The sequence below is a fragment of the Asparagus officinalis genome, chromosome 3 (assembly GCF_001876935.1).
Source record: "Asparagus officinalis chromosome 3, Aspof.V1, whole genome shotgun sequence".
NCBI lineage: Eukaryota > Viridiplantae > Streptophyta > Magnoliopsida > Asparagales > Asparagaceae > Asparagus > Asparagus officinalis.
In genome coordinates, this window is record NC_033796.1 from 8,098,321 (window position 1) to 8,117,749 (window position 19,429).

Consider the following 19,429-nt stretch of genomic DNA (forward strand, 5'->3'; position numbering starts at 1 on the left):
GAAGGTGCACGATATGTTAGCATATCACCTGTAAAGTTCCTAATTTTGTAGTAAAATTTACCAAGATATCTGTATATTCTTTTCCTTGACAGATAAGATGTTCGGAGAGGGCCGTGAGATTTGCTACATGACAATTGAAAACTTGAGTTTTTGAAAAGTTTTGAGCTTTGTATGGGGAAAAAAAGGCTTGTCATTTGATTTCCACTAACTTTTTGGGGGACGAGGGAGGGGCAGTTTTGATAAGGGAGCATAAGGGGGTGTTTGGTTGCATTGTTTTTGAGAAATGTTTTCTTAAAAGTACTGACGCATGGCATTTATGTAATTAAGAGTTTTCTATACATTTCTATAAACTGTGTTTGGCTCTAAAAAAATTTACAGAAATGTTTTCTGTAAAGTGACCAAAAGTACCAAATTTTATGGAAATTGATTTCCTTCTAAAATGAGAGGAAATCTCTTGGAAATCTGACGCATTCATTATTTAAATAATAAAACTCATTAACTCTTTTCTACAAAGTTTTCACTTTTCTATAAAGTTGGTGGTGTTTGGTTACATTTCTATAAATTATAGGAAATGTTGCTATTTTCCTAAAAGTTATTTCTCATTTTCTTATTTTGAACCAAACAAGCACAATACAAAAAATAAGAAAATTTGTAATTTTTAACTTATCAAAACTTTTCCTATAATTTTTTTTAAGAAATATAAGGAAATCAAATTTGGGATAGAAAACATTTCCTATAATTTATAGAAACGTAACCAAACGCCCGCTAAACGAAAGCGGAAAAATCATTTAGTTTCGGATCTTGATCCACACACCTGCGATATAGATCCTACCCGGTTGGGCCCATTTAAACACATCCGCAACTCTCTTGACCCTATTCCTCAGTTCAACCAAGCCTATCCTCCTCCTCCTCCTCCTCCTCCTCCCAATCCATCTCTAGAAAAACCCTAACCCTAATCTCTAATCATTTCGATCTCATAAAAATATCGAGAAAATAGCTTAAAATATGGCGTTCTGCCTCCATTCGATCTCTTCCTCGCCTTTACACGCTCCGAGCAACGATCACAAACCTGCTCTGAGGTGAAATCCCATTCTAAAAAAAACTGCATTTTCCCGTGATTTTCATTTATTATAATTTTATTTATGTCATTCTTTTTTTTTCACCTTGTTTGTATTCAGCTGCTCGACGAAAGTTTTTGTGGGTCTAAAGCCCCAGTCAGCTGGTAATTTGATTGATTATTTTACCTTATTTGGATCCTAATTTTGGGTAATATAGCGACTAATGGATTCAACCAAAGTTTTAATTTTGATTGAGCAGGTGCCTTTGGTATTGGCAAGCCCAATGTAAATGTTGATTTTCACAGCAGGGTTCATAAAAGCCTCTCAATAAGGTGACATTTTTCTATCACTTGCGTTTGCGATTAGAAAATAAAATAGGATTATCTTTTGAGAATATTGCTTATGGTCATATTCACAATCTAGTTGTTCTTTGTCTTTGTTTTCCTCTCGCTGGTCTATAACTTGATTCAATATTTGTTATATGCAAAAGAAATTTTCTTTTGCCATTTTCATGTCCAAATATTTGTGAATGTATAGAATTTTGAAAGATGGTATATCTTATCAATCATTAATGAGATGGTGAAAGCTCAGCCACTCTCGTTTTAGTACTGATGATGCCTATGTTTTAACTGACCTAACTTGATGCATGGTCATTGAAAGCTTCACTGTAATTGTAAAATGGCGAACTGTGAGAATAAAAAAGAAACTGAGAGTGATAGTGGTTCTTATTGTTTACTACTTTATTTTCGGTAAAACAAGAAACTGAAGTTTTTGTTAAATACAGAATGAAAATGAGATAACTTTATGAAACGGGCAAAATGTTCTGGCCTTATAAGATCTTACTTAAGACCTGGCAGATCTTGTATGCGTTTCAATTGGTCTGACTTAACAGGGTTTTATTTGCATCTTACGATTATTACCCGTTCAATGGAAAGTAGAAAATTTAAGGAAATAATAAAGTCCTTTCCTGATGTCATAGATTAAGTTACATTTTTTATCAGGAACTGTGTGTTAGATTTGTCTATATTTAAGTGTTGCCATGAATTTGATGATGGTTTTGTAAATTTATTAGATGATACTTATGTAAATCTGTCATGTGTTTTAGGGTTTCTAATGCGAACCCAACACGTGCAAGAATATCTATGATGCCCATTGGTACGCCAAGAGTACCATATCGAACTCCTGGTGAAGGAACTTGGCAGTGGGTCGACCTTTGGAATGCTCTTGTAAGATGAAAGTTCTTATGCGTTGGGCTTAATCCATTCTGTTAACTTTCTCTATGCCCTGTCTTGTTGGAAACTGAGACTTTATTTGCTTTTTCCAGTATCGTGAGCGTGTTATCTTCATTGGACAACATATAGATGAGGAATTTAGCAACCAAGTATTAGCGACAATGTTGTACCTCGATAGCATCGAGTCATCAAAACGGCTACATTTATACATCAATGGTCCAGGTGGTGATGTGAGTGCTATTTTACAGTAATCATTTTTCTTTAGAAGTTACTTTTGCTCTATAATTTGGAAGTCTTTTCTTTCACCACAACTTTTTTCTTTGATTCTCAAGAAACAGTTATAACATTTTTGTCGTTGACAATTGAATTCGAGTTACATATATCTGTGTTCCCAAATGCAAGCCACAATTCCAAAGGCAAACTAATATCACTTAAGAAAACACTACATCTCTTACTAGTTCTTCTTTTCAACCCAGGAAGTCGTATGTATAGAATGACCTGTATAATGCACTGGAATGTCTCAGAGAGGGGCACACGTACTTGATACTCTGACCAAACATGAATATCAGCTATTATGCACAACCATGTTTTTTCCGGTTCTTAAACACGGTTAAGTATATAGCCTGAGATGCAGCCAACAAAATGACAGTGGTCAGACATAGTTAGGAAATAGGAAAGAACCCTCTCATGCTATCATTTTTCTGGTTTGACACCTGGCACCTATTTACCCCTAGAAACCTGCAGATCTGCATGTATAAATATTTTTCAGTTCCATGCTGCATCTGGTTCCGATACTATTGCAGTAGGTTGTTATAGTTTTAGTTGGGTCTGCGCTACAAAACTTTTCCTGCTTCTTAAGCTCTCAGGGAATTTTGTTAGGTGTTCAACATTGTTAAGGTTTTTAAGTAGCGTTGCTTGTAAATTGACAAGGGGAACCAATGTATGCTTCAATTTCTAGAAATCAACGAGAGGAAAAAGTGAATACATACCTTCCCTGAGACCCCAAACTCCACCAGATCTGGGCTCCTCAGCCGTTTATGCTGATTCTTATGCATTTGAACCACACCTATGTGATACTAATCCATACCTATCAGTTGTCTACTGAAAGCTTCTCTTTATTGTACTAGCATATAAGTTGGTATCCTTTTTCAGTGGAAACTCAATTCTGTTGGTAAATTGTAGCGCAGCAGGTCTATCATATTTTATGTTTTATACTTATAAATTATAGCGCAGCAGGTTTATCACTACTGTAATTTTCAGACATCTCAAAGAATGACCTTCCTTAAGATATTTATATCTACTTACAAATTTTATCTGAAGTTATAGTCTATTTTGTGTTTTATACTTAGAATTGAACAATTTGCAGCTTACACCAAGTATGTCCATATATGACACCATGCAAAGCTTGAAAAGTCCTGTTGCTACCAACTGCGTGGGCTATGCCTATAACTTAGCAGGATTTCTTCTTGCTGCTGGAGAGAAGGTATGGTCACTTTGGCAGTGTTTTATTGTTAGACATCTAACTTATTTGTTTGTTCTTGTTTTACATCTTATTAAGGGTAGCCGTGTTGCCATGCCTCTCTGTAGAATTGCACTTCAGTCACCAGCCGGAGCTGCTCGTGGCCAGGTACAATTTGCAGTCATCGACTAATGGTATAAGCTGACACTGTGTAACTCTGAAGTTTAATTTATCAATGTTTTATAATAGGCTGATGATATTCAAAATGAAGCAAATGAGCTCCTTCGAATCAGAGACTATCTGTTTGGGGAATTGGCCAAGAAGACTGGGCAACCTGTTGAAAAGGTAAATCTAACTGCACCTTTCATTTCTTCAGTTCGCAGGTCCCTGTTTCTTGGGAATTTCGTTAAGCTTTAGGTTCCCTGTTGTGTCATGTTCAATATTTTAGCTGTGCATCAATTTGATCTTGTGATTCGAAAAGTACTCGTTCGCTATTTTACAGTACATGCGAGTTAGGTCACTTTAACTAGACGTTTCCAAACCTGCGTGGTGGATTATCACCATCCAAGCCTTGCTCCCATAATGAGGGGGTGGCTGAAGAACAAGACTAAGTTCAGAGAACTTAAAATTTACTCAAGTTTTGTGACTGGTTCTCAACGTGATATCAGCCCTCATGAGTTGGTGCCAGATTCCCGACCGAGGGAACTACAAACTGACTCAAAATCTTGCTGGCTAGTTAGTGGATGGGAGAGCTCTCTTTTCTTTCACCAAACAGCTTAAGTTCACGCAACCTAGAAGTATGGGTTGGAGAGTTATTTTAGATCGATTCTTTTCACACAAACTAATACGTTAGCATTCTGGCTCTGAGAGATGTCGACGTGGCACCTGTTGGTTTCTTTTCACACAAACTATCTACTACCACTCTCTGGACGCTTTGCCTTTTTACTAATTGGCTCACATTTTTGGGATTGCTCTCTCAATGTGGCACAATTATTGCGTAGTTTGTTAGTTCATATGCCCCATTAATATTGTCAATATTCTCATTTGTTCAAGTTGTTCGTGATCTATTACAGATCCACAAAGACTTGAGTCGAATGAAGAGGTTCAATGCGCAGGAAGCCCTGGAGTATGGGCTAATTGATCGGGTCCTAAGACCAGCCAGAATCAAGGCTGATGCACCTCGCAAGGAAGTAGCAGGGACAGGCCTTGATTAAGTTTGTGTGATTGTAACAGTTTTAATCTAATGTATCCAATAACAAGATTCTCATGAGATGAAGCGTGGCGAGTTAAGAGTTCTTTTGTTCTTCCTTCATGGTTTTCAGAAAGATGCAGATGTTTAAATTGAAGGTTATATTTGTTAAGCACTCATCACATGATTTTCAAGTGAGAAAAAAGAATCCATGCGAATCGCTTCTCCATTTTTTTTTCTCGTGTATGATTCTTATTCATCGTTAAAAAAAAATCACATAGCGTATGTGTTTCTTTCATTACACTGACTCGTGGCGGAAAATTTCAACTTCAGATGGATGATACTGACCTTTTTTTCTGGCTGGAGATGACTTTGCGTTTTCATTCTTTGCACTTGTCAACCACGTGCATTTCGCTCGCCTTTGATCCAAGTATAATGTGACATAATGTCAGCAAATAATAATAATAAGAGGATTTGGAAAAAACAAAAATATCAGCAAGTGAGAATCAAATAGAGAGCGGAGCATCCAATATTTGTTCAGACAAATTCCTCTGACCCAGTTCTCAACTTAAAACTCATTGGAAGCAAATTACACAGCAGACAAGCTCAGGTTAGGCTGCGAAAGTACTGCGCAACAATTCACTCGTGATTTTGTGAAAGTTTTCTCCTGAGGATTCACCACGGGCCAAGACCTTTTCGGTAGAAATATAATTCTTCTGCCCTGCTTGGCATGTTAACTTGCATTTGGAGAGACAATGATATGGAAATACTCGCCACCATTGCTGAAGCCTATACGAGTAATCACATTCTCATCATATAAATAACTCACTCAAATTTTACACGAAAGAAGTACTCCCACACGAGTAATCCCATTGCTGAAGCCCATACGAGGAATTGGCGATAGCAAAATCTCTCAAATTTTACAAGAGAGAAGTACACCCCCAACGAGTAATCCCATTCTCATCATATAAATAACTCACTCAAATTTTCCATCTGACCGTTCTTGTTAGACCGAAAAATAATAACAAGAACACCCTCCTCACATTATGGAGACCTAAATGCCATCCTTTTATTTAATCACCTCATCACAATCAACCGCCTGATAACCACACCATCTTGCATTTCTACACTCATAAAAGTCTTGCCAATCTACGTGTCTTCCTAAAAAAAATATATCTGAGAGAAAAGAAGACGCACATAATACTTTCTACTCGAACTATGCTTGTAAAATATAAGACCCAGTCGAACAACAGTTCTACAAAAACAGATCCTATAATTACACATCTATACTACTAGAGACAAGTAGTAGCCAGTAAAGGCCCTAGCTATTTACTCCAGGCACTATCTTGAGAACACTTTTTTTCACCTACGGCGATGCTGGTGAAGCCTCTGAGCTTCTGCTACCGCTATCCTATCTGCATACATTGGGAGGCGAACTGTCTCTGCAATCTCAGAGAGCAATACTTCCTCCGTAATATTGTCCTTGATACTGCGCATAACCTGTGTCCATTACCAAAATTATTAAGTGAAGATTTTCCTTTTGAAAAACTTACAAGAATGATTAAATAAAGCTAAGGTGGAAAACTTATAAGAATGATTAAATAAGGGTAAGTTGCATATGAACCAACCCCCCGCCCTCAAAATTTAAAAAAAAAAGGAAAGAAAAAGAGAGGGAGAGAGAACCCCAACCAACAAAAAAAACCCTCCAAAAAACCCCTCATTTATATAGCCAACCCAAAATTTTGGATGAAGGCTTTGTTGTTGTTGTAACCCCCCTCAATTCATGTGGAACAGGGGTGTTCGCGATTATCTTACTAGAAATGGCATTTCACGGGTGCTAAACATGAGTTAGGGGGATTTGGTGCAACTGAAGGTACAGATGCAAGGGTTATAAGCAACTCACCCTTACATAATACATGAAATCATATAATTTGTTAAAAATAGATATTCTCTCAAACCCAAAATCTTTACTGATAAATTGTATTCCCATTTCTCTTGGATCTCAATGAAAATTTCCATGTGAAATTCAGGCATGAGCAGTTTGCATTAAGTTTACCTTTCTGTAAGTGTTGATATCATTTGGAGTGGATTTATCCACTCTAACACGCATACACACCCAGCTGTCGGCATCTGCATCCCAGCAGCACTCAACAATCTTGCCAGAGAGGGAAGAGATGTCCTCATCACCTACAAATAAGCAAGTGAGGTCTTAGAACGAAATCATAAATGATAATGCTAAAAAAATATTCCTTTTATGCGGAGACCCATGGTATTCAAAATATCAGTGATACCATACAAACACCTGCTATTGATGCAGAAAACCTGATTCGGACAAAAACATATTATATACAGGGTCCACATAAAATGTTTGAGCCACTAATGACTAATTTACATGTGCTATAGATGATTACGAATGGTTATGCAAGAATATAACAAATGACTGACCTCTAAATACAATTTGAGCTCCATCCATAAGCTTCTTTTTTCCTCTCTCATACAGAAAAAGCAATTGTCGGTTCTCACTTCCCACCTGTACATGCAGAAATATATCATAAAAGACTCAAACTTCACATGAGGATCGCAAACATGCAAACAACTCAGCAAGCCAGAAAACATGTCTTACAAAAGATACAAGAACTAAAGCAAATAATGAATACCTCAAAAAGGAAATCAACTGAGTTCATTTGAGGATATTTCCATTTCAGAAGCCCTTCATGGGTACGGGGTACATATGGATCATCCCAGCCCTGGACAAAAGAACCATGATAATAATTGCTACATCAGTGCATTTTACAATAATTTCAAGAAGAAAAAAGAGGAAATGATCACATTAAATCTTATATACCCTGCAACCATACTGATGATGGTAAAATTCCATTACTATTAAAGAAGCATTCACATTTTACTGCCCTACATAAAACAATAACGTGAAAAGGCCACAATCATGGTTTAAAGACGTGCTGCGTCAGCATTTGTGAGAAGCCCTACCACAAAGATACCTAACGAGAGGCGCCACAACATGCCCTCTACTGAGTCATTCCCTATCCCTGATCTTCCTTCTATTCTTTTCTCTTTCCTTCTCTTCCTCTAATCTTTTCTATTCTCTCTCTCTCCCATCTCTTGCAGCCAGCAAGGCAGCAACAACAATTAGTTGCCTGCTGCTGTGTCATTATATGAAGCAGCGGCATGATGGCAGTGCATCAGGGAGAAACAGCAGCTGCTTCTACTTGCGCGTTGCTGCCAAAGATGTGAAACAGGGAAAATTTGAAATAGAGGGAAAACGAAAGAATATAGAGAAAAGGAGATGAGGGATCCTGTCCTCAGAAAGCACTTGAACCCCATGATGAAAAGCCCAACCACCATAATGCATACTGAGTTGGGTTACATTGTCATGCATTTTTTTTAAGAAACAGAAATCCTGAGGACTTCCTTTTTCTAATAAGAAACTCTGAAGGCTGAATGTTGGAAAATTAACAAACTGCAGCAAGCTCTTGAACCCCATGATGAAAAGCCCAACCACCATAATGCATACTGAGTTGGGTTACATTGTCATGCATCTTTTTACGAAACAGAAATCCTGAGGACTTCCTTTTTCTAATAAGAAACTCTGAAGGCTGAATGTTGGAAAATTAACGAACTGCACGGTTAATAAAGAAAAGCACTTGCTATGAGAGTAAGTGCTGAGGTTAGACACATAATTCATACACCAATGCAGAAAAGCAAAAATGAAATGATAGCACAATCAGGTACCTGAAAAATAAGGCCATCAGCTTCGTGACAAAGATTTGGTATAAAGTCTTTTAGCAGCTTATTAACTGTAGATAGTAACCAAAATCCCTTCTGCCTAACCTGTCAACTCCTAATAATTAGTTAGTTGAAGAGGAAAAATAATGAAAAAGCACGACTACTAAATGAATCAATGGCTAATCTCCTTACTGCAAATGGCTCCATGTCGTATCTATATATTGGGTTGCATTTACCCTCGCTTTCAAACTGTTTCCTTTCATGATTTCTAGGTCGAATTACTTCTTCCTCAAGTAGTTTCCACCTTTCAGAAAAGGGCAGCTGCAATAGTAAAACAGGATAGGATGACAATTATTTGATGTCATATAGAGTAAACAATAAAGAAATAATGATAGGTCAATCTCATGCTAATCAAAACCAAGAGAAACAGATAGACTAAATTGAAAATATATATATTTACAAAAAAACAGGCTGGTACGATGTCCATGTAGAGAATTGTTCAGATTATTTGGGGGAAAAAATACATATCAAGAGTAGCATTTGTCTTATGCAAATGTAACTAGAAGACTGAAAATCCTTATTGGCTGCACACAATAAGAATCTTTGATGTTGCAACTGTCAGACAAAAAATAAAATAAACTAAAAAAAAAATTTAAATCAACAATCATGTTAGCCTTTTATTTTGCTTTCATTTTTTTGCATGTGTGAAAGTTTGTTAGTGAGACTCTCTTTTGAATCCTTTTGATGAGGTGTGGTACAGGGCCCTGCCAGAACTAGGAGAAGTTAAACAAACACAGATCGAGGTACTAAAAATTATACAATGTTATTGATAGCGGATAGCGTCACATAGCGGTGAGGCATCACTAAGGCTATTTGGGACTATTGGGGCAAAATAGCGGTAAAAAGCACAAAATCAAATAGCGATCTAATTTAGATATGTGTAAATACTAAAAAAATATTAAAGAAAAATCTAGAAAATCTAAAAATGCATATTTGATGATTTAAAGAGATCCTAAACATGAAATAGACATGTAATCATCACATAATACAAAAGACGATTGGAGGAGAAGTCAAATAGTTGTCGTCTTCGAGAAGATGAGCTAAGCAGTGAGAGAACTGCCCTAGGAGAAGCTCACGGTGAAGGAGGTGAGAGAAAGTGCTGAGTTATGTGCCAGAGGCTATGAGAGGCGGCGGGAGCACCCTAAAAATCGCGGGAGGCGGTGAAATGCAATGGTTAAAGGTCGGGTTTAATTTTAAAAAAATAAACCCCACACCGCTTTTAAATAGCAGTCAAAAAGCCAATTTTGCATGCAATCGCCCGCTATTTACCGTTAGGGCACGCTATTGGTAGCTTTTGCGAACGATAAACGCATATTCCGCAATATGTCACCGGTATTGGGTGATAGCGTAGAGGGAAGGAACCGCTAACACTATTAGCACCGCTATTGCGGGGCTATTTACCGCTATTTATAACAGTGAAATTATATGATACTTATCAACTTCAAAAGAGATGGCCCTTTGAAAAATGATTCTTTTAACAGACTACAAACATGTTTCGCCATTAACCTTAATACGGTTTCAATTAGCTAGTTTAGTTGCAAGGAAGGACTTGTGAAGTAATTGGAATCAGAAGCAATTTTTGCAGTGACATGACCTGTGGATATGATAACAGTAACTGTCAGCTTACACTTACTAATGGAACTAAAAAAAAGATACTCACGTGCTTGTACACACATTAAGGGCATAGACCTGGATAACAAGGATGTCAATAAAGTCCAAAGGTAAAACCAAGAAATTAGTAGGATGCCTAATTCACACAACTGGCAACTAACTTAAGAAAAGTCTTTCATCGCCAGACCCAAAGCCTAGTATTTTTCCAGGTGTTTAGGGAATATAAAGAAACTCCAAGTACCCACCTATCTAGAATCCTAAAATTAGTTCAACTCAAAGTTGTCTTCTGATATATTCAATGGATGGAAACCGAGATACGTATTAGAATAAAGAACTAAATAAAATCCAGAAGCAACTAAAATATAGAAGTCATAAGTTCACCTTGATGATCTGGTCAGTTACACATAAGAGCACTCATGTCTGTCGTTCATTTCCCCTTGTAGTTTTCATTTGGGTATTTAACTGCTAACTGCTAACAGACTTTCCCAGAGAAATTATTTGTCAGTTTAAGGTTTACCTTGATCTCAATTATATAATCATTTTTTCCCTCTTTATTTAAGAGATATTCCATAAAATCTAGTTGTCTTTTCATGTATTTTCCCCTGAACTTGTTTTTTACTATTATAAAAAGCTGAGACATTTTTTTGCTGAAGTTGGATATAGAAACTATGATGCAATGAGGCGCACTATGATTAATCAAGGTAAAGCCCTTGCTACAAAAGCCACCCAGCAGTTGAAGTTGTGAAGATGCACCTCACCCACACACCCACACAGCACACGCACACACACACATGAGCACCTTTAAGTGCTTGAGTCAGATGCTTGCAGGAATAATTTTCCAAAAATATTATTTTAACTCATACATGAGCTCATACACGCACATGCGCACACACGAGCAGACATATAGTGTCCACACATGTTCACAGAAATCTTTCATTCTTCTAGTAGTGGTAATACCGCTTTTAAAATACCAATTTAACCATAATATACCCTACAAAGTACAAACATTAAAATATCCACATGGGATTAGTTTCATGGATCAACACATAATCCATCAGCTTTTTCGGAATTTTCTTGGATCAGTTCTCAACTTTGATTCCCGCAGACTCCTAACAGATTTTGTCAACAAAACATGACAAGAAAAAGGTGCTGCATGAAATGAACCAGATTAGTTGACACGATGAGATTTTATTAGAACTATAATTTTTTCTCCAAATCCCGATGTAGAATGCTCACTGAAAAACCTTAAAAATTTTGTCTTTTAGATACCTAATGAGCAATGAGTCATAGGATACTATTAGTACAACTCATTTAATGTACAATTGTTATTTTCAATAATAATTTAATATTCCTTTAATATTCCTCAACCAACATATTGAGGCATTTATGCAAGAAATAGCTAATTAGAGGAAGTACAGAAACTGGTGGCACATAATCTTAACTTGATGGCGGATAAATGTAATCAAATTAACCATTTCCATGAGAAGATCTCTGACCTTTACTACAGAACGAGAACTAAGTGCCACCAAATCATATATCAGATATCTTCTCTTAAGTCCAGAAGGTATTTTGTCGATAACCATTTCTCCGTCAAGCAATGTCAAGTTATGGAAGCCCTTGCAAAAATGAAATTTTGAGACATTCAGATCAAGAGTTGACTTTTAATATAAACTAAAATTGACATTTTGACAAGCTAAACCAGGATCAGTACGTACCAACCTCATTAATATTCTTCATAGGAAATCGCATCTGGATTCTACGGAAAGTAAAATTTCGATCAATTAGGTAGCAGCCATGGGTGGTAATAAGCATCATATACCGGGTCCCGTCAGCTTTCCATGTAGCATAATAATAGCGTTGCCTAAGTAATTGCAGATTCTCCCTGCATATGAATCACAATGTTAAGAAATGAAGTCCAGTTAATATAAAATGTTGTAAATAACACAACAATAATTTATTTCAAGCAGATAATTTACACAAATTGCAATTATTTGTTTAGTAGAGCATTAATATAAGAAGTCAGACGATATACGTGACCATAGCTTGATTTTATCCCAGATTCAGCACAAACATTCATTGTCTTACTTGGTTTTGCTTGCTAGGGATAAATACTTCTTCAGGCATTTAAGGTGTAAGACCAACTTTCGACTTGAACAGGCCTGGGCACTAGATATTAATGTACTGCAGTACATAAGATGGATGCAGGTTTTGTGAGTGGAGGTGGCATAACCAGGAATCCTTGAAAATAATAAAGGAGAAAAAAGGGTTAGCTATGAATAAGGGTCAGACACACTAAGAACCCTCTGAAGACAGAAGGATATTGTAAGAGGTTAAACTATCAATGGACCCATAAGCTTCTTCTATCTTGTGCCGGAAGTGGATTAGGAATAGGTAAAAAGAACATTTGCGTACAACACCAAGTCACTAACAAATATGGAAACCTTTGTTCACCTAAAAAATACTGCAAAACGAAGTGTAATTTATACTTTTGACACAATATAAATGTTGTATACAATGTACAGATCACTATTTATCTTTTTTCATATTGGAATTGGAATAACAAATCAACACATTTATTTCAGTCACACATACATATATTTAAAAAAATGTGCATAGTAGTCCTCTTCGTAGATATCATTTGAGTCACATACACCTGTGTCGGACTATGACAGTCATGTCCGTGCGCTAAAAGCATGTTGAACAACCTGCTTAACACTAAAAAATGCTCCATTTGACCAAAGAGCAAAAAGCTGTGTGCCAATCAAACCAACTGCAGTTTAAAGGAAAATTGGTTGCTCATTACAATACAAGTACGACTGAGTATCAATTTGAGATCAACTCTATTAGCTGGTAGTCAGCATCAGCTAGAGGTTTGGGTCAAGGTCTAGGAAAAATCACTTGAAGAGAAAAGTAAATCAATGAATAAATTCAGAAAATTAATTTTATAGGAGGGAATAGGAGATGCAGAAGAGCCAAAAGGACATTGGATAACAACATATGAAAGAATGGACAACATAAATTGAAGCATCCCGGCCCATGCAGCATGGATTCAGAACAAAAATAGTAACAAAAAGTGTGCACTAGAGAACACATGCACCCAAGAACTTATCCAGTGATGCAGAACAACATCAATTTGATCTTGAAGCAAGCGAGCTTGGACTGAAATCTTAACCTTTAGCCGTTGAATTTCATGGTTATTAGGCCTTGATGTGGTTAATTTTTGAAAATTATTTGGTACCATTACATACCAAAGAAATTCCTCCAATACTTCAATATAGAATGAATGGTATAGGAAAACTAAACCTGTTGAGAGAAACAGGATGTGATCCCGGAAATTGTGCATTTCCTCTCCCCTGTAATCATGAAAAACAGAATAGCATAAGTGAAACAGCTTCATGAATGGTCACAAGATATAAACTATTTCAACTTTCAACACATCTAAACTCTCGATAGTTCCGTAACAAGAAATCAAAGATGAATCAGATATATTATAGATCACAACATAATAATCGACACTGCTGCTAACTGTTTCACAAACAGGAATGACACTTTCACACGAGCAAACACAAATTATATTCAGCAAAATCTAAAGTTTATGCCATAAAGCAGAGAGGGTGAAGCAAGACTAAAACAAAAGAAAGGACAAAAGGAAAAAAAAACCAAGTTTTAATTGACAATCAAAGATCACCACTTAACGGACAATGAAAATGTGATCATTCAGTTTAAATGTACATGAATATCCTCTTTTTTTTAATTTAAATGCTGAATTGAACCCTATCTTTCTATATGTAGGATTTTCTTTTTCCTTTTTTATGGGGTTTTTTGTTTTTGGCACAAGTTGATTGCTACGTTCAAAAATGACTTCTAAGTGGCTATAATCTACCAACTTACATTTAAAAATCAGAAGACCATGGTTCTCCAAATTTATCAGAAAGAAAATTCTGCAGCCTTGTGAACTTCTATCCTAACTTAGGTAGGTCAATACTATATGATAATGTTAATCTCACGCTTTGGAGGACTATATGAGATACTACTTTAATTCTGTGGTAAGATCTGAACTTAAGGTTTTGTATTAGCATACATTTTTTGCTCCATATAATAAAAAACACTTAGCATAATGGTCATACTATTCCTTTTTTAACGACATATTGGCCACATTGCCATTCTCCTCCCATACTGTAATTATGCTAAGTCAGAAAAATAACACATCTGGCTAAAAGAGACTCCGTAGGCATTTAGATGAAACTCAATGCTGTATCGTTTTTAGTCCATTGGGCAGGAAAGGGTTTTTTCATGTGAAAGATGTTCCAATAAAATTGGGTACCATGGTTCTTTCTCCAAAATTATCAGAGAGAAAAGTCTATACCATTCTGAACTTCTCTCCATACCAAATTTTCTCAATTTTTTTCCAACGAATTGACATGTTTTCTCCATATATTTCATTCGCATTCTACACCTCCTAGGTACAATAATATTATATGCTAATATTGATACCATGCTTTGGAGCAATATATAAGATGCAATTTATTTTGGGGTAAGATCTGATGCATAGAAATTATGGCTTGTATTAGCATACAACTTTTTGCACCCTATAGTAACCAACATTTAGCATAATGGCCATACTAGTTCTCTTATAAGTGGAAATAAACCAAATAATTAACGAAGTATGAGAAACTATTAGGTTATATTTGATTCAGTAGTTCATTTAACACTAATAAAATAGTTTTAGTATTTGAATTCTTAAAACAAATAGAATTTAACAGATGCATATTCAATTCGTTTGTTTACCAAATATTCATTTAAAACTTCATCGCCTATAATTTGTATTATCACACACATGATGTTAATATTTTCAACCCACTTACATTTTCTACTTAATATCTATATACTAATTCTGAGATATACTTAAAGCGTACTAAATCACTTTTCTAACAAAATATTCAAATTAAATATATATACATCACAATTATAAAGGAACAATTTTCAATTATAAATTTAAATACTACATGAAAATCAAATTCTTCAGCAAAATAAATATACTTAATATTCGATAATTATTCGTGAGTGTTCATGAATATTTTATCAAATAAGAGTATTCAAGTTCAAAATTGAAACTCCAGAACTGGGTATCTGAATTCAGATTCGAATTGGAGAATATTAAACAAATACAAATACAAACAACTTAGTACTCTAATTAATTCCTTTCCACCCCTACTTATAATGACATAATGCACATATTGCCATTTTCCTTCCTTAAATTAGGTCAGAAAATACCATTTTTAGCTAAATAAGGGACTCCTTAGGCATTTAGATGAAACTGCATGTAATGGGTAGATGAAACTGCATGTTATGGTTTTTTTAATCCACTGGGCCGGGAAAAAAAATTCAGGTGAAAATTCAAGTCTTTAGACACTTCAATAAAAATGGGGGACCATTTCCTATATTGACTGAAACCTAGGGAGTGTTCTGTCATTATTCCATGGTGCAAACTAGGACAAGACAATTATCAGCAAGAAGAATCTGCTATGTACTCTTAATTGGCCTGTTTGAAGCCAAATCAGCAACTCATTTAAGCCTGAACCAAAGCTCATACGACCAACAAGAAACCCACCCAACTCCCCCCAGCCCAGAAACATCTTAGGAGAAAATGAAAAGCTATATTTCTCATATTTGCTACAGGGAAGTGCATCAACCGCTTACGTGCAAAGTACATAAAATATCCCATTTTGATCAATAAACACGCAGAATTAAACTCTCTATGCAATTATAAGTAACATTGAATGGAGTTTGTAACCACTGACTTAATCTGAATTAAACATGTAATGCAAAAATTAAGACTATGACAGCAATCTAATTTGTCTCTGTAAATTGTGCATAAGGAGATATCCATGTGATAGATAAAAAAGACAGTTGCAGATTACATACACTAGGAGTCAAATCAAATAACTGGTAACAAATATGGCGCATAGCATCTTGCTGGTCATAAGGTATTGGATCTCCTAGGACATCATCATTTGTTATCAGTGTGTTCTCCACATGTTCCTGCAACATAAAAGCAGTACAAAAAGTTAAGGAAAGGAGTTCATGGATGAACTAGACACATATGAGAACAAAGCAAGTTTCCAGTCTAGAAAAAGCCTGCCACATTAAGTAGATTTGTGGCCCAAACAAAGTAGCACTTACATAACAGAGCAACACTGTTTACAACTGAGTACGTCTGCTCATACATAGTGTGAACTATGAAGTGAATAATATAGTATACAATTGAATATGCTGGTTCATATGAAAGCAAGACAGGAGTGTTTGGGATCACACACCTGCATGCATGTTGAAAGGTTTATTAAAGATATGTACGTCCTTGCATGTGGTAGAAGGTGGAAAAGCAATGCCCTTTACAATTTTTTAGTAGGAAAATTCTTATGTAGGCTTAGCCAGCACAAGGACAATATTTCTTTAAAACTACAATCACTGTGGATTCTAACCTCAATGGTTTATAAATTATAAGAACACACTTAGATTTTTTGGAACATGAAATATTTCAACTGGTACATATTAAAAAATTATATTTAAACATACACGCATAAAATCTTCAGTAAGCCCAAAGAAAAACTAATAGATCTTTCTCGAAGTGAAAAAAAAGAAGGTAATTTACATACCCTTACCTGATTCAATATGTTCAAAACTTTCTCAACCACATATGATCTTAGAAAATTTACATGACATTCTGTGGAACAATTATAAGACCCGCAACATTTTATGGATCAGAAAGTTGGGCCATTAAAAAAATATGTGCAGAAAATGAGTGTAGTTGAACTAAAAATGTTACAAGGACGAGTGGATATACATGCTAAGAGGATTAGAAATGAGTATAATCACAAGAAGCTGAAGACTGCTCCTATCGAGGATAAAATAAGAGAATCATTTGACAAGGTTTGGTTATGTGTAATGGAAGCCATAAATGCACCAATTAGGAGAAGTGAATAAATTATCATTCAGAGTGAAAGGACTAGAGTCAGGCCTAAGGAAAATTGGTTAGAAAACAGTTAAGAATGATATGATAATGGTTAACTTAGTGGAGGAGATGACCCTCAATAGAACTAATTTGAATAGTAGTATTCATGCAGCCAACCCCCAAAAAATTGAGATAAACGATTTGTTGTTATTGTTGTATAAATTTACATGATAGTAGAGCATGTAAAGCATGCTATTCATTAGTGAATGGTGTGATGAGTTTAGAAGTTGCAACTCTGGTTCATCTTATCACGACCTGATGGATTTTATTAAACTAGGGCAAGAAATTGTTAATAAACCTTTTCCAAAGTGTAATGAACTGGAATAATGCAGTTTCAACATTATAATATTAGGTAATCTACATGAGAGAAATGTATAATGAATGCTACACATAAGATGAATATGATTATAAACATTTTGCCAGAAAATTATGGCGAATTAAACATTTTTCAGCTGTTGTGGACCATTAATAACTAGGACAACAGATAATCCTTCATTATATATGTAAGGCTGAAGAAAAGATTAAATGTGGACCATTAATAACTAGGACAACAGATAATCCTTCATTATATATGTAAGGCTGAAGAAAAGATTAAAAGAAAAGAGAAATGCAGTTTATCAACAGATAATCCTTCATTATATATGTAAGGCTGAAGAAAAGATTAAAAGAAAAGAGAAATGCAGTTTATCATTCCATCACTAGCAATGTGAAGACTGACAACATATAAAGTAGGAAAGCCAGCATAATTAGAGTAGTCCATCAAGCATCAAAGTTATGATGTTGCTTACATGAACTATTTCAACAAAACTAGCATAGTCCAGTCTAACACGAGCATGAAAATACATAAAAGCTAAAGCCAATGCAGAATAGTAAAAACAAATTGTGAACAACAAAGCTAAAACTCTCTTTGCTATACATACATGCAAAGGAGCGTGAGCGTCAGTATTTCCATCATCATCCTCATCTGGCATAGCTTCACCATTCAAATCAAGATCTGAAGGTCTCTTCCATTCTGGAGTGGGAGGACAAATCAAATTTTCAGGACTTTCATGGTAAAATGTGTACAGTGCTTCAATGTAATCTTGTTTGTAGATTCCTGGAGGCCGCTTCTGAGCAAATACGTTTACCGCCTGGCAAGCAAAAGATTATAAGCAATGGTAAGAACAAAACAAAAAAGGCTCCTAATAAATACTCACGTAACACACAAGTACCTCTGCTACATGCATAGGCTGTGAACGCATGAGGAAGTTGATAATCATGAAACCCGTACGATTATGCCCGTGTGTACAGTGGACAAGAATATACTTCTTTGAGTGCTTATGACGGGAGAGGAACTGCATAACCTGACATGTGGAAAACAGAGACAAAATTATGAAGAAAGCATTTAAAGCTTTAGTTTCTGCAACTCTAAAAGCACATACATGAACATGATCGAATAATTATAAGATAGAAGTACTGTGCATTTGAAAGTATGCCCACGACACATGATGTTTTCAGGCTGCATGTTCCTGAAATCTGCTTTTGCATGTACTGGCTTGAGATGAAGTAAATTTGTGTCTTTCTTTTGAGTGTGGGGATGGGTGGTGGGTGGGTGTACGTGCGCTTGTGTGCATTTTTTTCCTTTTCTTGTTCCTTGCAAATGCATGTGTACATGTAAGTATGCATCAATAGTTGTTGGTATTGCACAATACATAAGATTTGAGCATTAAAAGATATCTGATATGGTCTTACCAGTCAGTTCTACTTAACATTTATATCAAGAACAATATGATATGTTTCACGTTCATTTCATACATCTAGAACAGTTTTGAGTTATTGAGTCTTTTTTCCAAGTTTTGAGTCCATTAATTACTTTCATTATGCCAAAGTCAAAATTAGGGGTTTTCCCACATCAGAGCCACAAAACTGGTTCCTCCAAATTACCTTTGACTCTCATGATAATGAATTTATCTGACATCATAGAAGACCTTCCCAATCCCCTTTGAGTGATCCCTTTGAGTGATTCAAATGTTTACAGATCCTCATCAAAGGCATTTGAAGATCCACAAAAGAACACCCACTCTC

General features: G+C 35.7%; 2 protein-coding genes across 10 annotated transcripts in view; one reads left to right on the top strand and one right to left on the bottom strand.

Moving 5' to 3' along the window:
• Positions 869 to 4,974, top strand: LOC109832842 (ATP-dependent Clp protease proteolytic subunit-related protein 2, chloroplastic). Its single transcript, XM_020400285.1, has 9 exons — positions 869 to 1,079; positions 1,179 to 1,222; positions 1,318 to 1,390; positions 2,164 to 2,284; positions 2,383 to 2,520; positions 3,657 to 3,773; positions 3,849 to 3,917; positions 3,999 to 4,094; positions 4,823 to 4,974. The coding sequence occupies exons 1-9, from the start codon at positions 1,006 to 1,008 to the stop codon at positions 4,961 to 4,963; spliced, it is 873 nt and encodes a 290-aa protein (XP_020255874.1). The 5' UTR covers positions 869 to 1,005; the 3' UTR covers positions 4,964 to 4,974.
• LOC109832843 (mRNA-capping enzyme) overlaps positions 5,989 to 19,429 on the bottom strand; it is a 25,903-nt gene continuing 12,462 nt past the window's right edge. For all 9 annotated transcript variants that reach the window (XM_020400289.1, XM_020400293.1, XM_020400290.1 and 6 more), the window contains 12 exons: positions 18,577 to 18,708; positions 18,286 to 18,495; positions 16,279 to 16,395; positions 13,657 to 13,706; positions 12,073 to 12,235; positions 11,850 to 11,969; positions 8,875 to 9,003; positions 8,689 to 8,787; positions 7,596 to 7,685; positions 7,384 to 7,468; positions 6,995 to 7,125; positions 5,989 to 6,438 (listed from right to left, as the gene is read on the bottom strand). In XM_020400289.1, coding sequence (XP_020255878.1) covers positions 6,301 to 6,438; positions 6,995 to 7,125; positions 7,384 to 7,468; positions 7,596 to 7,685; positions 8,689 to 8,787; positions 8,875 to 9,003; positions 11,850 to 11,969; positions 12,073 to 12,235; positions 13,657 to 13,706; positions 16,279 to 16,395; positions 18,286 to 18,495; positions 18,577 to 18,708 — 1,464 coding nt within the window. In that variant the 3' untranslated portion in view covers positions 5,989 to 6,300. The remainder of the gene's footprint in view (positions 6,439 to 6,994; positions 7,126 to 7,383; positions 7,469 to 7,595; positions 7,686 to 8,688; positions 8,788 to 8,874; positions 9,004 to 11,849; positions 11,970 to 12,072; positions 12,236 to 13,656; positions 13,707 to 16,278; positions 16,396 to 18,285; positions 18,496 to 18,576; positions 18,709 to 19,429) is intronic.

Bases quoted from the DNA above. Each gene is read 5' to 3' on its own strand.
- LOC109832842 (XM_020400285.1), top strand. From the start codon at position 1,006: ATGGCGTTCTGCCTCCATTCGATCTCTTCCTCGCCTTTACACGCTCCG. The intron at 1,223-1,317 runs GTAATTTGATTG...TTGATTGAGCAG, and splicing joins TCTAAAGCCCCAGTCAGCTG to GTGCCTTTGGTATTGGCAAG. The intron at 2,285-2,382 runs GTAAGATGAAAG...TGCTTTTTCCAG, and splicing joins TCGACCTTTGGAATGCTCTT to TATCGTGAGCGTGTTATCTT.